The 23,166-nt window shown below is 33.5% G+C and overlaps 3 protein-coding genes across 4 annotated transcripts in view; 1 reads left to right on the forward strand and 2 right to left on the reverse strand.

Moving 5' to 3' along the window:
- The window catches only part of LOC144436259 (dihydropyrimidine dehydrogenase [NADP(+)]-like), a 31,207-nt gene extending 29,681 nt beyond the window's left edge, over positions 1-1,526 (forward strand). Inside the window, exon 16 of the mRNA XM_078125004.1 lies at positions 387-1,526. Within this exon, the coding sequence (XP_077981130.1) occupies positions 387-698 (312 nt within the window). The 3' untranslated portion in view covers positions 699-1,526. The remainder of the gene's footprint in view (positions 1-386) is intronic.
- A 1,774-nt stretch (positions 1,527-3,300) lies between these two features.
- Positions 3,301-10,977, reverse strand: LOC144436738 (neutral amino acid transporter 9-like). Its single transcript, XM_078125592.1, has 10 exons — positions 10,902-10,977; positions 10,102-10,259; positions 9,584-9,754; positions 7,983-8,132; positions 7,247-7,351; positions 6,541-6,647; positions 6,047-6,151; positions 5,114-5,262; positions 4,628-4,717; positions 3,301-3,905 (listed from the first exon to the last, which is right to left on the reverse strand). The coding sequence occupies exons 2-10, from the start codon at positions 10,238-10,240 to the stop codon at positions 3,728-3,730; spliced, it is 1,194 nt and encodes a 397-aa protein (XP_077981718.1). The 5' UTR covers positions 10,241-10,259; positions 10,902-10,977; the 3' UTR covers positions 3,301-3,727.
- A 7,678-nt stretch (positions 10,978-18,655) lies between these two features.
- Positions 18,656-23,166, reverse strand: part of LOC144436628 (uncharacterized) — a 41,271-nt gene continuing 36,760 nt past the window's right edge. For both annotated transcript variants that reach the window (XM_078125456.1, XM_078125455.1), the window contains exons 9-12: positions 22,647-22,772; positions 22,039-22,211; positions 21,321-21,419; positions 18,656-19,100 (exon numbers count right to left, since the gene is read on the reverse strand). In XM_078125456.1, coding sequence (XP_077981582.1) covers positions 18,909-19,100; positions 21,321-21,419; positions 22,039-22,211; positions 22,647-22,772 — 590 coding nt within the window. In that variant the 3' untranslated portion in view covers positions 18,656-18,908. The remainder of the gene's footprint in view (positions 19,101-21,320; positions 21,420-22,038; positions 22,212-22,646; positions 22,773-23,166) is intronic.

Here is a 23,166-nt window from a genome sequence, read left to right on the forward strand (position 1 = left end):
ATGGATTCAGAATAATAGAAAGTTAATTCAAAATATCTCTCCGTTGTCTGTATTGGAGAGAGTTACTATACATGAATAAATAAATAAAATAAATAAACTTAACAAAGACATTGCCACTGTCTTCAATCCACATTTATGCATAAATTCACCAAAAGACAGAACTGGACATACAAACATCGGAATTATGCCACACCAGGCCAAGTTATCTTCTAAAACATTATTTTATGTGACATGGACTTTGTTATAGATATTTTTGTGTTTCAACTGAATCACTACTAAAAGTACTATCAGAATATATGGCGTGTGGTATGACAACTTTTTAGGTAGTTGAAAATATACAAATACTTGTGTCAGTCAATTCAAGAATGTGGTGTTGATCTTTGCAGGACATGGTTGGCAGGGCCTTACCAACTATTGGTGCCTATGGAAAGCTAGATAACAAACAGCAAGCTGTGGCTCTTATTGATGAAGAAATGTGTATCAACTGTGGAAAATGTTACATGACGTGTAATGATAGCGGTTATCAAGCTATCACCTTTGATCCCAAAACACATCTACCACACATCACCGATAGTTGTACTGGCTGCACACTATGCGTCAGTGTATGCCCAATAATTGATTGCATTGAGATGATCCCACGTGAAACCCCATACACTCCAAACAGAGGTGTACCTTTAGCTGTTTCTTCTATGGCCTAAAAACGACAGCCATATTAGTAATGATACAGGTACCCCTAACTAAGTGATAAATAAATACTAACCCTCTAGTTTTATTGATAAAAAGTTAAAATGTAGACACAAGTACCTCTAGATTAATTGAAAAAAATTTGGAATGTAGACAACAAGTACCTCTAGGTTTATTGAAAAAAAGTGTTGGAATGTAGATATTGACTGTTTTTGCTTTGATGTGAAAATAGTAGTGTAGGTGTTAGATGAAATCATAGAAATGAAGGATCTGTCAAACCTAGTTTTGGTGAAAGTAAATCTTTAAGAAATGTATAAACAGAGACTTTGGTCATCTTTATTTTCTGTGAAAATTATAGAATTTATTATGTGGTGAAATTGTTATATTGAAAAAAAAATGGTGCTCAGTACAGCCTTGCCAAAAAAGAAAATTACCCTTTCAGGTTGAAGGACAGGTTGAAGGACTGAGGAGGTATACACACTACACATACAGGAGCAAGATGTAAAATCATTTATTAAATTTCTTGGTGAGATTTCAATAAAAGATGTTATTCCAACCCGATACCACCACAATTGAGCAAATTTCCGCAATGACTACTTTTTTAAAACCTACTTTGTGGTACTTAAATATTGGGGATCCAAAAATCACTGGCTGTCTACTTTAAATCTATTTTAATAATAAAAACAATCGTTTGAAATGTTGTTTTCATTTAATCAAATGTATACCAATGGTGTCTGATTGCAAGGTCTAGTTCTTATATTACTTTTATTCATGGAGAACACCGTATGAAATATTCTCCATGTTTTATTTTTCAAACTAAGCATAAATATTTCATGGATCAGACTTTATTTGTTCTCAGAATGAAAAAAAATGAATGAAATATATTTAGTTTGAAATGAGAAATAAATGTCTATCTTATCCTAGAAATCATGCCGTGTAGTGTGGTGTATTTCTGAGAAATTCGTTTGTGTGAATGAGCCTGGAACATAAACATACTCAAGTTTAGAGTTGATCACACAGTATTACACAACCTCAGCAAGTGAACTTGGTTCGTTTAGGGAGGGAGAGGGTCTGGTGTCAATGTGAATGCTGAACGTCATTTTCACACTTCTAACCAAATTTTGAAAACTTTCATGCCTTCAATGATAAAAGCTGTGTTTACTACCGAGATGTTGCTAAGTTGATAAAAATGTAATTCTAATGTGAGATACATTGCTGGGTTTACAGTAGTATTTTAATGTGTTTACCATCACCTCAATAAACAGGTTCATAAGGTTGGAACTTCATGTTTACCAACCTGTTATACATTGTATTTTGATCGTAATGATGTGACCACTACAATTTTCTTTAAAATTACATCATATATAAACGTGACACTACATGTGATATCGCTCTTGTGAATGTTCATTCAGGGGGAGGAGGGAGGGAGTAGAGGGGGTTTTGTCCTAAACAAATGATGTTCGTTTATTGAGCTTGTTCAACATGACACGATTGTGCCTTTAATACTCAAAATATGTCAAAATAGAAAATATATTCCCCCTTCAAATACTTTTATATTTCGGCCATTAGGTTTAATACTTATTTTACTCAAAATTATGTGTAAGTCACATGTACATAAACCAGGGTAAGAAACAGAGATATTGCATGCCTGAGAAATGACGTAATATGGGCAGACACATGTACCTACAGAGGGCCCATTGTAATAACTCCCTTCGGTGTGGAGGGATGATTATCATACAAATAAAACTCAAGTTTACACACATTTATATCAGAACTATATTTATTTAGCGACAAATTTGACGTTACAAACAAAATTACACAGACAATAATACTAAGGAAAGCACCATGTATCTAAAAAGTTCATAGGTGCTAAACCCAAACCTAAAACTAGGCTCTGAATTGCTCACGGAAGTTACCAGTGACAGGTGGAAGTGGAACTCCACGATAATTTTGTGAAGCTCTAAGCTGACCAACAGCATACGGCGTAATAGATATATATAGGTGCTAAACACTACAAAAAATGATAAAAACTACTAGTGAAAAAGACACTAAAAGAGAAAAAGGTCACTGATAATAAAAGAGTCCCATGTAATAAAAGTCACTAATGATAAACAAGAATCATTGGTAAAAAGTCACTATAATCAAACCTGTAATAAAACTCAAAACATACTAAAAATGTCACTCACAATAGAAGTCACTTGTAAAGCAGTCACGTATAATAGAAGAAGTCACTTACATTAAAAGTCACATGAAATAATGGAAGAGTTCCCTGATCAAATTTGATTAAAAAAAAAAGTCACTTGTAAATGGTGACGCTTGCTTTTAAAGTTACATGTGAGAGAAAAAATCCACAGGGTAATTGTCTACTTTTGATTTAAACAAAACTGTCATACTGGAAACTTTCAATAGGACATTTATATTTAGCCTGTAAGGGTCACACTGTGACAAGATGCCTTTACACATTGGTCAAACTCGGAACAACACAATGTATCTTACAGTCTAATTTATATTGCATAAATGACTGTTTAAGATTCATTTACTAGTATTACCACTGTTATATAACAACATTTTAGTTTTTCTTCAAGACAACTTGCTATCACATATTCTGCAATCCAGACAGTTTTAATGGTGGAAAAATTAATTTAGGTCAACATAAGACCATATTAAAGAATTAATACCAAGTCATTTGTTAACATCGCCATCTATCACGGAGTGAACATGAGTGACAGTTTGTACGCGAATGCTCTTGGCTTATAAAAAAATACATTGTGTATACTGGTTTAAATTTTAGTACTGACAAGTCATGTGATATGGCAAGTCTTGGCCTTAAAATATCCTTATATCCATATACTCATATAAACTGCATTTGTTACTTTTGACAAAAAAAACATCACATATTCTTATTGCTTGTCCTGATTGAAAGTACTAGTGAAGTTGGGACATTTATGGAAAAAGTGCTCCCTAGTATGCATGGCTGCATATGAAATTTTGTGATTATCATAAACAAATTCCATACTTGTGATGCTTCATAGGGAAAATCTTCTTATTTCACTGCTAAGATAACAAACTGTCCAATGAAGTTTGCTACTCCGAGGGCAATGATACAGGAGTGGAAAAGTGCATTGACCCAGGTTAACCGACCTTGTCTCCATAAATGAACCATATACACCAAACAAGGTAAGGTGAAAATATATGCCAGACCTGAGAAAGCTCCAGAAAATCTGAAAGAAATACAACAGAAATCTAATTAATGCCACATTTTAAAATACAACATGAATGTAAATCTAGTTTGAAATAATTCAAATATTGTTATTTTAACAGATATTTATAACAGCATAGTTAAGGTTAGGTAAATAGTAATATTTATAACATAATCGTTTCCATACCACCTTCAGTGATTGGCTTAGATTGTGTCACATGATATGGACTAGTCAACCATATGTGACCTAATTTTGCATAGAGCACTAGTCATGTAGCATGGGAGTCCTACCCCAGTGAATTTGGCTTTGATTATGGAAAGAATATGAGCTTGAGCATGTGATAAACCACTTATTGCCTGACCTTTTTTGGGCACTAGTAGATGTCATATTCCCCCCTTGTGTTGCTGTTATGTTGGAACTATTTCTCAAGGTTGTAAGCCGAGAGTAATATATCCTACACAACAGCCCTCATGATAGAGAGTGCCCTCATAGCCAGTTAACTTGTACAATAAAGACTTTAAAAGTTTGGGGTCAGCCGTTTCTAAATAATTTGGAATTACGTTCTTCCTGTAATGACGTCTTAGTGATTCCGATGAAAGCTACGTGGCCACTTAAAAAAAAAAAAAAGATTCTAATAACATAACTTTATGTGACTACTCTTCCTGTAATGTTCAGGGCCTACCACATACCCACTCACAAAGAATAGATACAGTATATACTTTCTTTGTAATATTTTCTCTCACCTGATAATTGTGCCTATTTCAGGTAGCTTTATTGCACAGACAACACATAGAGCAACCACAATGGTGTTTAAAAATATAACATACTTTAATCTGTAAATACAAAAAAAAAGAGGTTTTAAAGTTAGAACAAGCAGAAATCAAGCTGCAATGAAGATAAATTTTATTTTCAAATAAAACATTTTATAATCAATTTTCCAAGCCTTGGGGAAAGAATATAGGGACGTTAGTTTCCATTTAGAACACCCAGGTTGTATGCAATATGTCACAAGTCCTTAAATAAGTGTATTTTTACATTGAAACTGTTTTCTAAGGTACACAGATATTATAAATTCATATCTTTAATTTCTCACCTAGGCAGACCAGAAATGACCAAATATGGTTATAATGATTATTACTCACCTAGGCAGGACAGAAATTACCAAATATGGTTATGATACTTAACCAGGCCAAGAACTTCCAAATATGGTTATAATGATAACTACTCACCCTGGCCAAGAATTTCCAAATATGGTGTTCATCAGTTGCACACGCATGATGTACAATAACAAGGGGTAGATGGTTATTAATTGAAACAGCAACAAAATTCTTCCTATAACAGCCATGATATCTCCACTTGGAAAATTGTCTAATAAATTCTTTGAAAAAAAAAGACATAAATATAGTTTATTAGGTCATCTTTATTTATAAATGCCATTCTTAGATATATGCATGATACAATATCACTATGTGTCACTAATCTATACCATGTGATACGATCTAAGCCAATCACTAAAGGCTAAATGAAAATGATTTTACTAATCTTAATAATGCCATACTTGAATGTTGTATTTCAGACATGAATACAATATCTCCCAATAATAGTCTATAACAAGATTGGACCATTTGGTAACACACCATGTGTGAGCCAAGTTGTACACATTCAAACTCAAAGTACAGGATTTGTTTTCTACTTCTTGATAATAGAGTCAGTATGAGTTTACACCAGTGGTTTTGGGGCACTAAAAAATTACAACTCAAAATAACTATAAATATTTCTCCATTTCCCCTTAAACTTCCATATGTATAATTAAAATTATTTTCCAATGATTTTTAATATTTGTCTTCATTTAGCCAGCAAATATACTCAGCTTCAAGTTATAGTGACAAGGCCCATTACATAACTTGAATTTTCCTTAGCTGAATGAAGGGAAATACTGGGTAAATAACACATCTTGATGTACCATAGGAGAAAGATAGTGAATGGGTAAAAAGGAGGAAAAGATAACATTTTTTGACTCTCAAAGTAAGACAGTAAATTGTTTCAGCATGAGAACCAATGGTAATAAATATTTATAACACCACACAGTTTCTATGCAATTGCACAGTTGATACCAATCATATGTGTTTTCGATTTCATGATATAAGAACTGTTATACTTACAGACTCAATGCAGTTCTTTTGGATTGGAAAGGTGATATAAAATACCACTCCAATCCAAGTATATGTTAGTGCTACCAGGAAGTATGAGATGCACAAATCTCGGCTCTGAAAACAATGAAACATTGCAGCTTTATTTCATATACTTTGAGTTTGTGTACAAGTTTGGTTCTACAATTGGCTATGCATGTGAGTCTGCTTATGTGTGCATGTGTGTATATATTATGTGTGTGTATGTGTTTGTGTCTATATGGTGTACCCATGTGTGTGTGTGTGTGTGTGTGTGTGTGTGTGTGTGTGTGTGTGCATGTTTGTTTGTCTACATAGTATACATGCATGTGTGTGTGCCATACCTATCACAGTTAGAGATATGCAATTTCTAAAAGTACATTGTCATTTATATTTGAACAATAAATAATGTTAAAACATACATTCAACCTTCCTAAAGAGAGAAAATAAAATAATGTAATAATTCTTCAAATTAGATTTATCCTTACATTATTTTCTGGATTTTTTTGGTTATGCATGATTGACAGCAAGCCATTATGTAGGAAATAACTCAAAGACAGCATACCAGTTAGTGCTGGAAACATTAAATTGGTGACTGAAAAAAGAAACAAAAAACTTGCAAAATAACTTGTAATACATAAATTTAAGAGAATTTACACTGTACTGATGGTGACTAAAAGCCAACATTATGCAAATTGCTTTATCAATATGCAAATGAATATCACATTATAAAAAAGATTTACTATTACCCTATAATTGATAATTTTTTATTTACATAATAAAAGTTCTATCAAATCTCAAAATTATATTGTTAATCAGTTTATTATGTATGCTATTCCACCTTCTCATGACAAACAAAAGGGAAGGAATATTTTTCAATTCTTTAAAGACACAACTGGATAAACAAATATAAATACTTAATATACAGATTGGTCTATCAATGTACAAGTCTATCACATTAAAGAAGCATTCTACTTTATGAATATTTTTGAACCTTTAAACTTGATTTGAAAAACACTTTATGAAAATTAGTTGATAAATATACATGTCTATTACTTTCAATATGCTTTATACTTTATGAACATTTTTAAACCTTTAGACATGCTTCAAAAAACACATCTTATGCAAATTAATACAAGTCTACTACGTTTATACAGAGAACTTTTTCTACTTTATGAATGTTTTCAAACTTACGAGGCACAGATGTGACTGGATTATTTCCACTAACATCTATATTCAGTCCCCAGCCAATGGACTTAATAGTAACAAACAGTAAGATATACACTACTGATATTGTACCTGTTGATGAGAAAACACAACTCAATGAAGTACGTTATAAGCAAAACAAAGTATTTACTAGTTTCAGAGTTCAACACAATATACGCAGATACTTTACATAGAGTTGTTGGCTTGGCTAAGTTCCAACAGCTGTCATTTTATTTTGGCAACTGGCATTCAACACCTCAAAATATATAGCTATAAACATCTTAATTTTTACCAAAATTAACTTTTGAGAGCTGAAATGTAGCCATTAAAGTGAACCCCATGATAGGTAAGTACTTATAGTGCCAGTCACAGATGAGAGAGAAAAAAAGGTTACTTACTGATATATATTTATATATAGAAGAGATCATCACACATTAAAGTATTTGATTGAACAAAGTACAAAATTATGACACTTCTGTCTTAATCTGGTAGGCTCTATAACTTATCAACTCTTTTCAATAGCACAGAGTACCAAACTAGCACATTTTCTTTGTTCTACTTATTAACTTTTTTTATAGCACAGACTCAGAGAGAATAAAATATTGATGCTGTATTATTGTTTGCCCTAGCCTGTAAGATATGTCATGTTTCCACTCAATAATGGGGTAGCAAGTGCCTCTTCAGTCTAGTAGGTGTTTTATTATAAGAGCTGAAGTCCACTTACCTAACGCATTGAACTTGGTGAAAAATGTTGGAGATTTAAAGCTGGAAAGGGGAAGCAGAATTAGAGCTAGGAAGAACGGTACAGTTAGGTATTGCTGCCACACTGTAAAGAACACTGCATCAGTATCAGTTGTATTCTGTATATGAATAGCTGTAAGGATTCAAAGAAGAAAAAATATCATTCATTTATTTTTTTCTTGAGTAGCATAGTCTCATAATAATAATGTAAATTCATTGTTGATTTCACTAAAATATTATTAAGTAATACATTGTTTTCTTCAGCACATGGATGTCACATGTATTGTATTTGATATTGTATCGCTTTATTTTAACTAATGTGTGAATAATAAACATACCTTTACAGACACTAAAGTATGTTAAATTAGTGAAGGACATGACAAATAGCTCTAAATACAGCTAATCAGACTTCATGTCTTGCCATTTGATTACACATTACCTCAATACAGTTTTAAGTGAACAATATTACACTCAGCAAGAATGTACTAAAAAACTTACAAATCTGAGGGTACATGGAGGTACATTGAAGCACATGGAGTATAGAGTGGTATATTAGACTTTTACATTATGTTTACATCAAATGCAATTTTAGCGATTAAATGGGGCTAAGGATTATATCAAAAGAGTTGACTTGCTCTTTAATTTTCTATACTAAGGCCTGTTTCGTGGACAGGACAGCCCTGATTTGTGGACCTAAGTCATCAGCCTCCATATAAATTAGGTATTGAATATCCACACTTGAACATTCCAAAATATTTAATTCTATGGTCCAAATCGGACAAATCTTCAGATTCGGGCAAGAAACACATGGCTTTAAATAGAATGTGAACATCACGCAGATTTTGATAAAGCTGCACTTACATATATTATACACAGCATTGTTAGGATGAGGTGGATTTGGACACAACACACCATCTGTAATGTTTTCAAGTGTTGACATATTGGAAGACGTTGTATGTACTTCTTCTGGAAGATAAAAAGACATTTATTGACTATATATACATGTATGTTGGGGGGAGGGGGAGGATAGAGGGGGTTATTGTAAATAATATGTTATAATTACATGTTATAATATGGTATGCTACATATATGTGTATATACTTCAACCTCCAAACAAAAACTGACTGGACAGGATCAAATCATATGCCCTTCGTCTCAGACTACTATGTGAGTGGTCTGAGCCCTCGTAAAATACACTAGTGCATAACCCTGAGCAGGCAATAAATTGTGATATTGCCCTCATTGATGTGTTATTAATAATAACCCGTGCATGATGAGTCTACTGACAGTTCACAAAGAGTTTACTGCCTATTGATATCATTTTAACAATGCTTATTGGTTTTGTATTTCTAAATTAAATATTATGCCTAACCATGGCTCTGTACCAAGATTTTGATGTTGTCCTTGCCATCAGCTCAGGTGTGGTCAAAGTTTAGTAAATAGTACCAACCCTTATCATCAGCTCAGGTACATAGGATCAAGGTTTAGTAAGGGGTGCCAACCCTTGGACAGGTAATAAATTATGTCACTCATTGCTGACTGCATTAAATAAATGATACATTTGGTAAAGTATAATTGACTTACCATAAACATATTTACCAGTGTGAAAAAGGAAGTTAGACATTAGAACCCAGTAGGCCAGTGTTGCTCCTAGCAATGCAGATAGGGAGAACACTGCACTAATGTACAAACCCCATTTACCAAAGTAATAACTACAGACATCAGAGAATTCCCACACTTTGTTGTCTTTCTTAACTGTAAAATAACAACAAATATAATTATTAAATGCTGCCCAATGATGGTCATGGCACTCTACAATATTATCAATGAAAAAAAATATGAAGTTATAATTAACATACTATTCCTGCTGCTACAACAGAAAATGTCCTACCAGGTACCCATTTATACAGCTTGGGTCATAAAGACACATGTGCAGCTCAAATTCTTGACATTTATATATCCAATTAAAAATAGAATATATAAATACTCCATCATTACCTACCTGTACCTTCCACTGATCTCATCACTCCATGTGATGTGTAACGGGTGATTATTGCCATGGAAACATAAACTAGCTGGGATAATATTCCACCATTACTTACCTACACCTTCCACTGATCTAACCACTCTATATGCAGTGTAACAGGTGATTATTGCCATGACAACCAGAAAGAAGATACCAAGAATTAACCCAGCTTCTTCCAGAGCCCATGGTATGCATAGCAATGAGCTGCCCATCATGGTGTTCCAAATGGAAAATCTACATATAGAATTCGAAGTAATGACAGCAGATGTTAAATTTAAATTTACATGAAAGCGAGGTGGTCACAAATTTGAAATTTACATGTAGAAATAATGAAAGTAGGTGCTAATTTAAATCTAAGCTGTACAAAAGCAGGTATACAAAAATTTGAATTTTCATTGCGTCCACAAGTAATGAAAGCAGGTGATAAATGTCTTCTCAAGCCACAGAACAATATTATTGGGGGGGGGGGGGGGGAGAGAGAGAGAGAGAGAGAGAGAGAGAGAGAGAGAGAGAGAGAGAGAGAGAGAGAGAGAGAGAGAGAGAGAGAGAGAGAGAGTGAGAGAGAGAGAGAGAGAGAGAGAGCGAGAGAGCGAGAGAGAGAGAGAGAGAGAGAGAGAGAGAGAGAGAGAGAGAGAGAGAGAGAGAGAGAGAGAGAGGGGGGGAGCAGGGAGGGAGAGAGGGGGGCAGGGAGGGCGGGAGGAAGGGGGGAAGTAACGCTGACTAATTAAATCACTGTGTGATCAATGTCCATAGTAGACAGATAGAACATCGCATTTGTTTCCAATTTAGCATTCCAAAGTAAATATATTTACTGTCCTAATAATTTTGTCACAAGAAGATTTGCAATAATAAAAAAATATATTATTTCTAACTTACATTGTTACAAGACTACTCTGTTTCTTGACAACAGTAACTTCAGTACTTCTGGACAGGTTTCCATATTGAGCACTGTATGAAATATTCTGTAGAGAAGTAACAGATGAAGTATGTGTATGTTAAATACTGAAAATCATCTAAAATTTATTTTGACTAGTACGTAAATATATGTTGAAATAAGTTTTACTATGCCAGGTAATTTTTTGCATATAAATCTGGATCCTTTGCATTATTAAATAGGCCATTCCAGACTGCAAACAGGAAATTGAGAATACAGCGCCTTCACTCAAATTATCATCACCTCATCCTACTATTTACCTTGTATTCTGTAGAAGTGTAAATCAGGGATGTTTTTTGTATAGTTCAGACATCAAGGAAAGCAGCAATGCTCTATGATTAACCAAGTAACCTATACCATGTGTGCTCCCAAGCTACACACTGACATAAAGTAGAGTGCCACCATGGCAAATTTTGGAAAGGCCTATTTGACAAGGGGTACCCTGTAAATACTGCATGCGAAATATCATAATATTTAAAAAAAAGTATGTGTTCAAAAAATAATCTTTCTCTCCATGCACATTGTAAATAACATAGTTTTGGCAACTTGAATACCATACTTACAACTTCAGCATCTTGTTTGCCATTTTCTTCATCACATGAATTAACTAGGAGAGGTGTTTTCTCAGATGAACTTTTTAAAAAACAAAATTAAGAAATAAAGATTTCAAAAATGCTTCATCAACAGAATAAAATACTTTCATAAAAAAAATAAAGGAAATAACAAACTAAAGCCTTAAAAATGTTTCTGTGTCCAATTACGCTCAATTTTAGAAGAGATGGGATAGGTGGATTTTTGTTTTCAAGTGTCTGGTAGTTATGTTTTCCATTGTTTTCCATATGGTCTCTGTGTTATTGGTTTCTTCTCATCGGATGTACAGCCATTACAGATTGGAAGAACAGTTTTGTATTGTCTTTTTATGTTGATGTCCAGTTTCCACATGCTATTTCTTGGGAGACTGCACAATTTTTGAAATTTTATATTATTTTTTCTAGAATATGTAAAAACAAGTTTAGGGTATGCAATGAAAAACTAGAGGGTTGGGTAACTGGAACCAATTTTTTTTTCAGGTCTAAGGAAAAATAACAAGCTTAAAGAAAGTATCAAACTAAGTCATATGGATATTATTGCTGAGCAGGTAAAATTCAACCATTTTCCTTATCGAATTATGGTTCTAAGGAAAATTTAAAACTTTGATCAACTTTCCTCTCTGCTATTGTAATTCTCTTTAAACCTAGAAAAAATATAGAAAATCTCAAAAACAAAAAAAATCTATGAGAACAAAGTGGACTAAAACAAATATACTTTATGTAAGAATAAATGTTTTTGGATTCTGGATTCATGGGAAGCATAATAAACTATTGCTAATTACAGTCAGAAAAATATTGGCCAGATTTTTGCCAACATGTTGTCACCATCAACAGAGGTGATCAGAACTACAATAATTATTTATTTTCTCTATTTAGGTTGTTTTTTTAATCGAAATAATTAGCAGACAAAAATTTCACTGAGATTTTTCGAATTTGCGGATACTTGTTTTTGGCAAAGATTTGAAGAAACTGTTTGCAAATAAATTCATTACTCACCAGGATAAGCGACTTTCTGTACTTGAATATCTGAAAATGTTAGGGATTCAAATGATATATCATCAATTTACAGAAAGGCATTTAGACTTACTAAAACATTACAAAAAAAATATGATAGAAAGCGTTGGCAGTTAGTTCCGAACTTAAACTCATAAAGTGAATCGCACCAGGTGCAAATTTCTCAATAACTCTAAATTAGTCAAGATCCCAATTCATTGTATCACTTTATATACAGTAGTTATACGTGGGTGTTTCCGTGAGAGGTAATGATGCGTGGGGAAAGTTTCAAACGCATTCACAAGAAGGGTGATTCCCGAAACGTAAGCTTTTAAATAATTCTTTGGACTGTGGGCTCATCCAGCTAGCAATTACTTAACATATTAATTACTACGTCTGTGTTCTCAGTAGCTGCAATAATTGTAGCGTCTTGTTGCGGTTTTGTGGGTTTTTTCGTCTGTTTTGGTGACTTTTGAAGTTTTTGTGTTTAACCCGCACCTAACGAAAAACCCCACAAAACCGCAACAAGACGCTACAATTATTGCAGCTAGTGTTCTCAGTAATCATGCAGTAATGGTGTTTACAGTTTAGGAGGAAAATGTCAAGGACACTCACCCCCCCCCCCCCCCCCTGCTTTCTTGGGGTTCATCTCAGGTCAAAATCTAACACTGACGAAAACCGCAAAATTGTCATTCTTGAAATCGAATTCCGTAAGTGCTGCGTGAAAGAAAAACTGAACATGACGCTCAGGATTCGTATTTACGCTCAACATAACATACCACAACACGGGTCATGAAGGTCATATTTGAGCAATGGAAAAGACGGTTCACAACCAGTTCATGGCCAGTTTCCGTCTAAAAGCATTCTTGCAAGCCAAAGTTATTATTTCTAAATGGAGACTCGTTATGAACGTTGCCGTAAAACAGGCCGTGGTTCACGACGCGACGATGTCTAAAAGTGACTTTCATCATGTTCATGGTTGACGTGTGACCTTGTGGCGATAAATCCATATGGCGTTATTGCTTCAAAGGTTATTCATCGCTCGATCGAAATTAACTGGGCGCAACGAAAGTTATCTCTCCGAACAAAAGTTTTTGATTACTTTTCCTTGTTGCTCAACGAGAAATGAAAGTTCATGTACATGCGAAATCCCTCCCGGCCCCGATAACATACATTTTCATATTTTTTTCACATATAATGTAACGCGTGATAACTGCTAAGAACTTACCCCTTTCCATCCCTGTAATTAGGCTGTTCATTAAGCAAATGTTCTTTTTCTTCTTCCATAGTGAGTGAGCGTTGTTGTTGTCACTGCATACACTAATGAGCTTCAAGTACTCTCACTTCGAATCTAATCTGATTGTGTGGGTACGGTACGGATGCGTGTCTCGTGGCAATGCGTTCAGTAATCAACACCATCGAACATCCAGTTACTTAGGGGGCATGGATGGAAGACCATTCAACTCGGATACGAATGTAAATGAGGCAAACTATAGACATTGGTTTTCTTCTTCAGATACATGGGCAAACTAATGTTTAAATTTTCGTTTTGATATTTCGTATTTTCTCATAAAGTTCCATAAAGTACATGGTAGATCACAGGGCGCTCAGGCTTAGTTAGTTATGTTTACGAAAACTAACAACAAATAAAAAACAATCAAACAGATAGACAAAATAAATAAATACTGACAAGCATCAACAGCATACATGTATTTACAAATCAAGAGTTACTATATGTTTTCCTGTAGGTGAAAGGGTCATAGATGTATGTACAATTGTGACCATTTCGCATATTGGAAAATATACAGCAATTCTGTACTCTGTTGTTGATTCTTGTCACTATTTATTTATTCCATGTATGTTTTGTTTGCTTGTTGGTTGGCTAATTTTCATAAACATAGCTAAGCCTGAGTGCCCTGTCGGTAGATAGCACAAAAAATAATATTGATGCAAGCTTATCTGTCACTGTGTCAAAATAGACGTAGAAGTGAACTTTTGAAACGTAAGCTTTTCTCCACATCTGTGGACTTGTTTACAAGTCTGATTGGTCACGAGGCCACTGTATGACTCATCCCTCCCTGGGACTCATGGAACAAAAGAATGTGACAACAATAACATGCACCACCACTTAATTTCACTATTTTGTATATTACAATCAGAAATATTTGAATACAATCTTGAGCTTGACATCAGACAGACAGACAGACAGACAGGCAGACAGACAGACATATACATACATACATACATACATACATACATACATACATACATACATACATACATACATACATACATACATACATACATACATACAGACAGACAGACAGGCAGACAGACATATACATACATACATACATACATACATACATACATACATACATACATACATACATACACACACACACACATACATACATACATACATACATACACACACACACATACATACATACATACATACATACATACATACATACACACATACATACATACACACATACATACATACATATACACATACATACATACATACATACATACATACATACATACATACATACATACATACATACATACATACACACACACACATAATTTTTATACATATCACAAAGTCAATATAGCTTTATTTGTCATTTTTAATCAGTTATTAATGAAAGTGATACTTCATTACATGAACTCGTATTTACAGTTTTATGAAATAATATAAAGTTGAAAAGTAAGCAAGCAATAATACATCATGTCAGTTATTTTTAACAATTCATAATTTACATACAGTATTTAAAAAAAAACCTGGCTAATCACCATATACAATAGACAAAGATACGTCATGTTGCTCCACCCCAGCTCACTGTGTGATGGCGCCCTGTTACGGCGTACCTTATGGACTATGTATACAAGTGAAATTATTATGCAAAACAGTTGTCTTATTTACATATAAAATGTTTGTACATCTGGTCTGCACTATTACAAGTTTTTAGGACGGCTAGATAGAGTAACTTTAGCTGGTGAATGCATTTAGGACGGCGAGATTGTTTGTGATAGTGTTAAAGCTTTGTACTTTTATGAAATTGACTATGGTTGTCCATACCATATGTCTAATTTACAAAATGTGACCAAAAATTTTTTTTTTTGAAATTTCAGATTTTAACTAACCATCTTTCCTCAAAATATAGATGACAAATATTGAATTCACATTTTTCTGTATGTCTTTTTTTTTCTTTACAAAAACCACACTGTGAAAATGTGGGCATTTTATATTATTTGATATAATTGCCGGGTTTTATTATTGAGTTGGGAATAGAAACTTGTGTCACAATATATAGAAATATTTTGTCAAGAGGAAAATATTTTGATGTTTGTGTTAAATAAATCAACATACATGTCAGAAAGCAAACATTGAATTATTTCTATGCAATGTTAACAAGATAGAACATATTCATCTCTTGTACACTTTTACTTGTTTCACACTAGGCAGCCTATTATTAGACCTGTATACCTTTCAGCACTTTCCCGCCAAAATTGTCAGCATTTTCCCGCCAAAATTGTCAACAGTTTCCCGCCAAAATTCTTTGAACAACATTATTATCTTCATGCAACATTTTGGCACAATCTACATTGTTTTAGACTCAAATCACACAAATGATCAACATACTTGACGTCATATCAAAATTTGGTCTAAAATTTGCATAATTTTACAAAAATTGTTCTGAAAAGTTTACTCTCAATATATCTTTATCAATGGTTCTGAGAATGAAAAGCATTATAACTGTGCATCAGTACACTGACTACTCTCAGCCAGATTAATTCTGTTATTGTGTGACTGTGTGTTTGGTCCTCTATAAATTATACCTGGTGTGAAACTAGCATCCATGTCTTTTTTTTTAAAGCATGCATTATTAAAATAATAAACATTTCAAAATAAAATATCACTATTAGTGCTTGTTGGGTAAATATGAGGCATTGGAAGTTTTCATCTATCTATAGATGTTTTGTACATGCGTAGGCATTTTAGTAAGCAGAATGATCGATCATCAAAAAGATATTAACAGATATCTTTATACAAACCCCCCACCCCCCTTTCTATTTATATCAACTCAGAAATGGTTGTTTTTGAGGTAATACTGCTGGTTAAGAATATTTTTATACACATGGCGTAGTAGAAGTATTCTCAGTTCTATTGTTTGACAATTATATAGAGGAAGTTACTGAAAGCTAGCTGTGAAAGGAGCAGACCACTGATTGGATGATAAACTGGAGGGTTGTTCTTCAAACACAAAGCAGACCACTGATTGGATGATGATACATTTGAGGGTTGTTCTTCAAACACAAATCAAGTTGCTAGGTATGAGGGTGTCTGCAACCTTGAAATAGTGGTACACATCAGAGTGACATTTTTGAAGGCAAGCTACAGAATTTGAACAATATGCACTGCTTTAAGTCCAACCCCATGTACATGTACTTTATAATCTGTAAGGTATGTATGCCATGTCATGACGCCCTCACAAGTCAGCCAACCCCTTTCACCATTGAGGGCAGAGTGACACACATATCTTCCAGTATACATGAACTTTAACCTGCTTTGTAAATCAAGCAAAATAGATGATACTGAGACATTGGTAGTTATGATTTTACAAATTGAGACCTCTATATTATATAAATCTACATCCAAGTGATAAAATGATTTACATTCCTACATATTCTCTTCAGTCACAAAATGGCTAGAGTATCATACAAAAATAAGTTATTGAATGATTGTATCTTCTTTCAAAATAAAGATTTAACTTCTTACACCCCTTAAAATACATATTTGGTGTCACCTCATGTATTCTTCTATACAGTGGATGGTCTATTCCATTATCCCAAAAGGGGTGAAAGATGAAATATTTACAACTGTACATTTCTGTTAAAAAACAACGTACACGAATTCATTTTTTTACATAACACTAACCTACACAATTATGGGATATTTTTTTTGTAAGACTTTAGTCATGATTCAAGGTTGTTCACCTAACAAAGGAAACAAAAACTGATATTTAGAATAATCTTTTTTGACTACCTACACATATTTCTTTCAATAAATACAACTATCGATACCTTCTGGTAATACTTAAATTCTACTCTCCAGAATAATGTAAATCATGGTTGAAATTGTCCAAATACTAAGAAAGTTATTTTTCTTGTACAATAGACAGATTAACAGTACAGAGGCAGGAACTGATATGAATACACACACATACATACATACATGCATACATACATACGTACGTACGTACGTACGTACGTACGTACGTACGTACGTACATACATACATGCATACATGCATACATGCATACATACATACATACATACATACATACATACATACATACATACATGCATACATACGTACATACATACATACATGCATGCATACGTACATTCATACATTCATACATACATACATACATACATACATACATACATACATACACACATACACACTACAGACAGACAGACAGACAGACACAGACACACACACACACACACACACACACACAGCGTAGGGGAACAGCATCCTATAAACACTAAATCTAGACAGGTAGACACCTAGATGACAGATATGTCATAGTTAGTACTCCTGTTAATCACTAACTATATACACTGAGTGCTAGTGTACACAACTATCAATCTTTACAAAGATGCGATGCATTTAGTTAAAATATTTGTTACATATTATTTACCAAATATTACAAAAATGTACAATATTTTAGGTGAATGCAAAACTGGATACCCCTGTGTCCTCCATTCCTCTGTTCAACACAACACAGACATAACAACATTTTGTTTGTAGACGAACAAAAAACGTGTGTGTTTCAACATCTCCTTAAATATGCTCCGTTAAAAAAACCTCCAATACATAATTGGATGACAAGAATGTCATGTGATAGTCATGTGACAGCCATGTGATAGTCATATGTTTATCTTGCTCAGCTTCAATATGAGAATGATATGAATTTCAAGACAGGAAGTTATAAGGTATTTGACATAAAAAAAACTCGGCTGAGTTGGAAGTACATGATTACAAATACTTTTACTTTCTTTCATTCATTCAACTGGAAAATATCTCAACATTTTCTAAAAAAACTCACAAACAGTACTGAATGTGTGAGGTTATTCGATAAACTATAAGTCATCACAAATATTAAAAATCAAAATTCATACAAATCATTAATTATCGAAATTAATTTTCAAACAATGTAGAGCTGTACATGTAAATGAAACATAATTGTAATATAAAAGTATGTATTTATGGTATAGTATATGATGGATGAGATGAAACACAACTGGTAACAAAATACAAAATATATAACTGAGAATTGCAGATCACTGGATTCTTGGGGATAAACCACCTGGTGGTCTATGTGGTAACGGAGATCTAGGTGACGCAAATGATAAATTTCCCTCTGATTCTTGTAAAGCTCTCAGTTGTTGTGATCTTGATAACGTTACATTGATTTTCTTCTGAGTTAATTCTGCCCGCAAAGCTCTCAATTCCGTTTCTGCTTGGTTACGTAACTGTAGATATAACAAGAAATGGTAGAATTGCATACAACTTTTGATATTGTTTTCCGCCTTGGAAGGGTGGTAAATCATCAGATTGTTTGTTTTCCATTAAACTGGTCTATTTTGTAAACCAAACTTATGATTTTGTTAATGTTTTCCTTGGAAGGGTGGTAAGTACTCTGGAATGTTTGTTTTCTGTTAAACTGACAATTTAGGTAAGTCTACTGTGCAACCCAAACTTATGATTTTGGTTATTGCAGAGTGCAAATTTAGATAAAAAGTCAAAATGGAGGTAAATATATCCTGTAAATAAAAAACTGAACAAAAAAGAAAACAACAATACTTGGCCTTCGAATCAACTTTTGTAAAAGTTTTAAAACTTGTAAATATTTTACTCATAAATCAAAAACACCAAATAACTGTGTTTACATAGAAAATTGGTTTAATGAATTTAAAGTCATTATAATTCTATTCTTTTTTTTTAAGAAAACTTTTTTTTAAATACATCTTGTTGATATGTATTGTCAAAGTTAAATAATTCTGTGAAAATTAATAGAATTTTTCTATAGTATGTATATTCAGAGTAAGAGAAAGTTGTCATAACAAGTTTGTTTTAATTCGTGAAATTATTTTTGAGTAGAAATATGGTGCCAGTAACGTTTTACATGGTGACATATTATTAGTGGAATGGTTTAATCAAGAAGATAGAGAGTGTAGGAAATGATGGGCATGGAAGAAGAAAATTGCTGGTACCATGCAAGGAAGAAAGTTCCAGTCTTGAAACTTGACTACATTTCATATCGAGTATTCCGCAACTGTAGTTTATGTCAGCCACCGACAGATGAATTACACACACAACATTAGAAAATAAAAGAAGAGACAGAACAGTTAAAACAAGACATCGTTGTAGAGGTGATTATATAAACACACATACATAGCAGTGCAGAAACACAAAGCAAACATGATAAACTAGTGATAACAAGTGAAACCTCAGTTATGCCTATTTTTGCAAGTTTCTTTTTTGACAAATTGGACATATCAGGGTAATCGTACCTAATTTCTTCATTCTGGCTAAATAGTAACAAAAATGATGCCCTCTATGGCAGGATTTGAAAAACTTACAACGTCACTGATTGTAAGATGGCGACCCCGACAAGCACGCATCAATGAGAAAATTATTCGTTATTGTTGAAATTTTGGGATTTTAATAACACAAATGGTTCACAATTGTCATCATTTCTAAGTCATTCAGAATGTTAAAGTCTGACTATAAACTGAAAGAATCACTAACATGTACACATACTTTTACATTTTTTTAAATACTTTTTTATTTTTCATTTTTAACTAACCGACTTTATTTTTTAAACTTAATTTAAGGTGCTACAATGAGAGACATAGAATAAAGTACAGATAACCTTTACATATATTTACATTTTGGATGGTTTGTTATGTCAGACTGTATTGTTTCATTTGTAGAAATCTACCTGTGTCAATTCTAACTTTACACAAAAACAGATTTGTTTTTCAATTCACCAACAAAATTTGGACAAAAGACTTCTCATCTATCAAATGCCTACTTTCTGGAACAAGGTATATTTCTTTCTTTCTTTTTTCCCCTCATTCTTTTCTGAGAATGATCCAAAAATAAGTCTGAGGGCAATTATCAATCACCAAGATGTATGATCAATAAATTTATAACAAATACGACATACGTGTAGCGGAGGGTTATTGTCATCATAATAAACTAACTTCTAAGGTTAATATTTGAATTACAGGACACATGTGTCAATTTGAAGTGAGGAGAATGGAAAGCATATTTGTTCCAATATCAGTTAAAAGAAAAAATGGTGGTATATTTACCATTATATTGAAGGAGAGGAAACTAAGAGTAGTCATCTCTAAGCGATTAAAAACCTCCCCCACCCCCCTCCACACCCTCCACACCCCCTGCCCATCCGATCTCCCTCTAACTACTCCTGACATCACTATTGAGGCAGGCGATATAATTATAATGCTGATTGTTCACGTAAAATTAACTTAACATACTAAACTATCCACTTTGTAAATAAGACAGATATAACAGAGTTGTCCACTATATCAAACAAAATAAACAGGCACTAAGGTTTCACAGAATGATTTAATTAACAAGTACATCTGGAACAACAGGCAAAATACAAGCAATTTTCTCTCTGGTTCCGGTACAAAACAAGTTAATTTCTAAATCTAGTGTACCTTCATTTCAGTGGTGAGTTTCATTTTGGTGTTTTCTACCCGTCGTCTCAGCTCTTCAAGGTCATGTTGAAACTTGGCTATCTGTACTTTCATGTTAGTCTTTGGAAAGGTAAATACGAAGAGAAAAATTAGTTTACGATACAAAAGTTAGTATCGGTAAGACTTTTGATGCAGTCAGTTTTTAGGATATAAGTACAATGTAGAACTTTGATGCAGTCTCAGGGTATGTTCAACGGTATTTTATGTTTGATAGATGTTCACGTCTTTGTCTTGCAGGTTGTATAGTATAAGCATACATGTACATCGATAAGTGTGATTATACCATGTGTGAGCCAAGTTGAACAAAAAATATGGAATATACACAGTACTCTGGTCATTCTATCTCACGGCAACACACATTGATGTCAAGACAACGTGTGTCTACCTCACTGGTTCTGCTGTGTTCGAAATATGAATCAAAACGTTCAAAATTGTCATTAGTTTCCCCTATTTTTCTTTGATATTACTGGTGCTGGTATAATTATGTTATTCTTCAATAATTTTCTTGATTCAGTCAAAAAATACTCGTGACCTAAGGGTTGTCACAACTCATCTAACGATTCATAGTGACAAAGGCCCCTTAGGTCACTCATATTTTCCTTGGCTGAACGAAGAAAAAATATTGGGGAATAACATCTAATAATACAATCCCAACTGTCAGAAACTGACTTGTAATTACCTTTTCAGATGGTTGTTGGTACATATTTTTCCTTCTGGCTTCTTTGCCTTCAATCTGGTTGATATATTTCTTGTGTTCTGAGTCTAGTTTATGTTTTAGAGTCACAACTTGTTGTTCAAGTGGTGGCGTTTTCTTCTTTTCTTCAAAATATTTCTTTTTCCACAAATCACGAGCTGTTGTAAAAATACAAGATAAAGTTGTTATTTGTTTATTTGTTGTTGTTGTTGTTGTTGTTGTTGTTGTTGTTGTTGTTGTTGTCATATACATATTTTTTTTGGAGGCTGGTTCATTTGCAGTCCTTTGTCCTCATACTATGCTATAGTGATTGGAGGTGACCATAATCTACATGTCAGTTTTTTAAACTGGTGACTAACTACAAACAGCACAGAGTAGGTTTTATGATTTGCTATTTGAAAGTTACAGAATACCAGAGAAGAAAGAGGGTAAATAATTTGATAAAACTCGCTGTTTCCTACAAATCATATTATTATTTTGATGGTGAACTTCAACTCCAGAAAGGAGTACATGTACTATATTAGTATGGGAATTTCATTGACTTAAATGGAGTCTAGGATTCACCTACTCTCAGTACCACATGGAATGCTCACCTTTATTTCGTCTTTGTTGTGTCTTTGTCTGTAGAGCCTTGGCTCTCTTCACTAGATCTTCTCGTTCTTTTTCCATATCCTGTCTGTCATCTCTAGCTCTTTGCAGTTCATCTAGTAGTCTGTCTTCTGTACATGCAGATATAGAACACATCACAGGTGAAGTACAATGATGTACAACAAACAGAAAGACAGATGCCTTACACAGAGACATGTAAACACACGCAGACACGCAGGCAGGCAGACAGACAGACAGACAAACAGACAGAGACAGAGAGACAGACAGACAAACAGACAGACAGACAGACAGACAAACAGATAGACAGACAGACAGACATCCTACTGCAAGATACTTTGCTAGACTAATTGTACTTCTTGCTTTAATACATTTGTCAAAAAAACCTGTCAAATATTAACAGCATCATTATTTGTACTATACCTTTCATATTGAAAATGAGTGAAAGTTGCCAGAAAAAACATATTCATGTATCACAAACTACAAAAAAATGAAACTATTCTTTTC

This window comes from Glandiceps talaboti, chromosome 6, assembly GCF_964340395.1.
Source record: "Glandiceps talaboti chromosome 6, keGlaTala1.1, whole genome shotgun sequence".
NCBI lineage: Eukaryota > Metazoa > Hemichordata > Enteropneusta > Spengelidae > Glandiceps > Glandiceps talaboti.

Coding starts and splice junctions, on each gene's coding strand:
- LOC144436738 (XM_078125592.1), bottom strand. CDS start 10,240: ATGATGGGCAGCTCATTGCTATGCATACCATGGGCTCTGGAAGAAGCT. Junction 7,352..7,982: donor CACCAAGTTCAATGCGTTAG/GTAAGTGGACTT, acceptor TCTCATCAACAG/GTACAATATCAGTAGTGTAT. Junction 6,648..7,246: donor TCCAGTCACATCTGTGCCTC/GTAAGTTTGAAA, acceptor TTCTTTTTTCAG/TCACCAATTTAATGTTTCCA.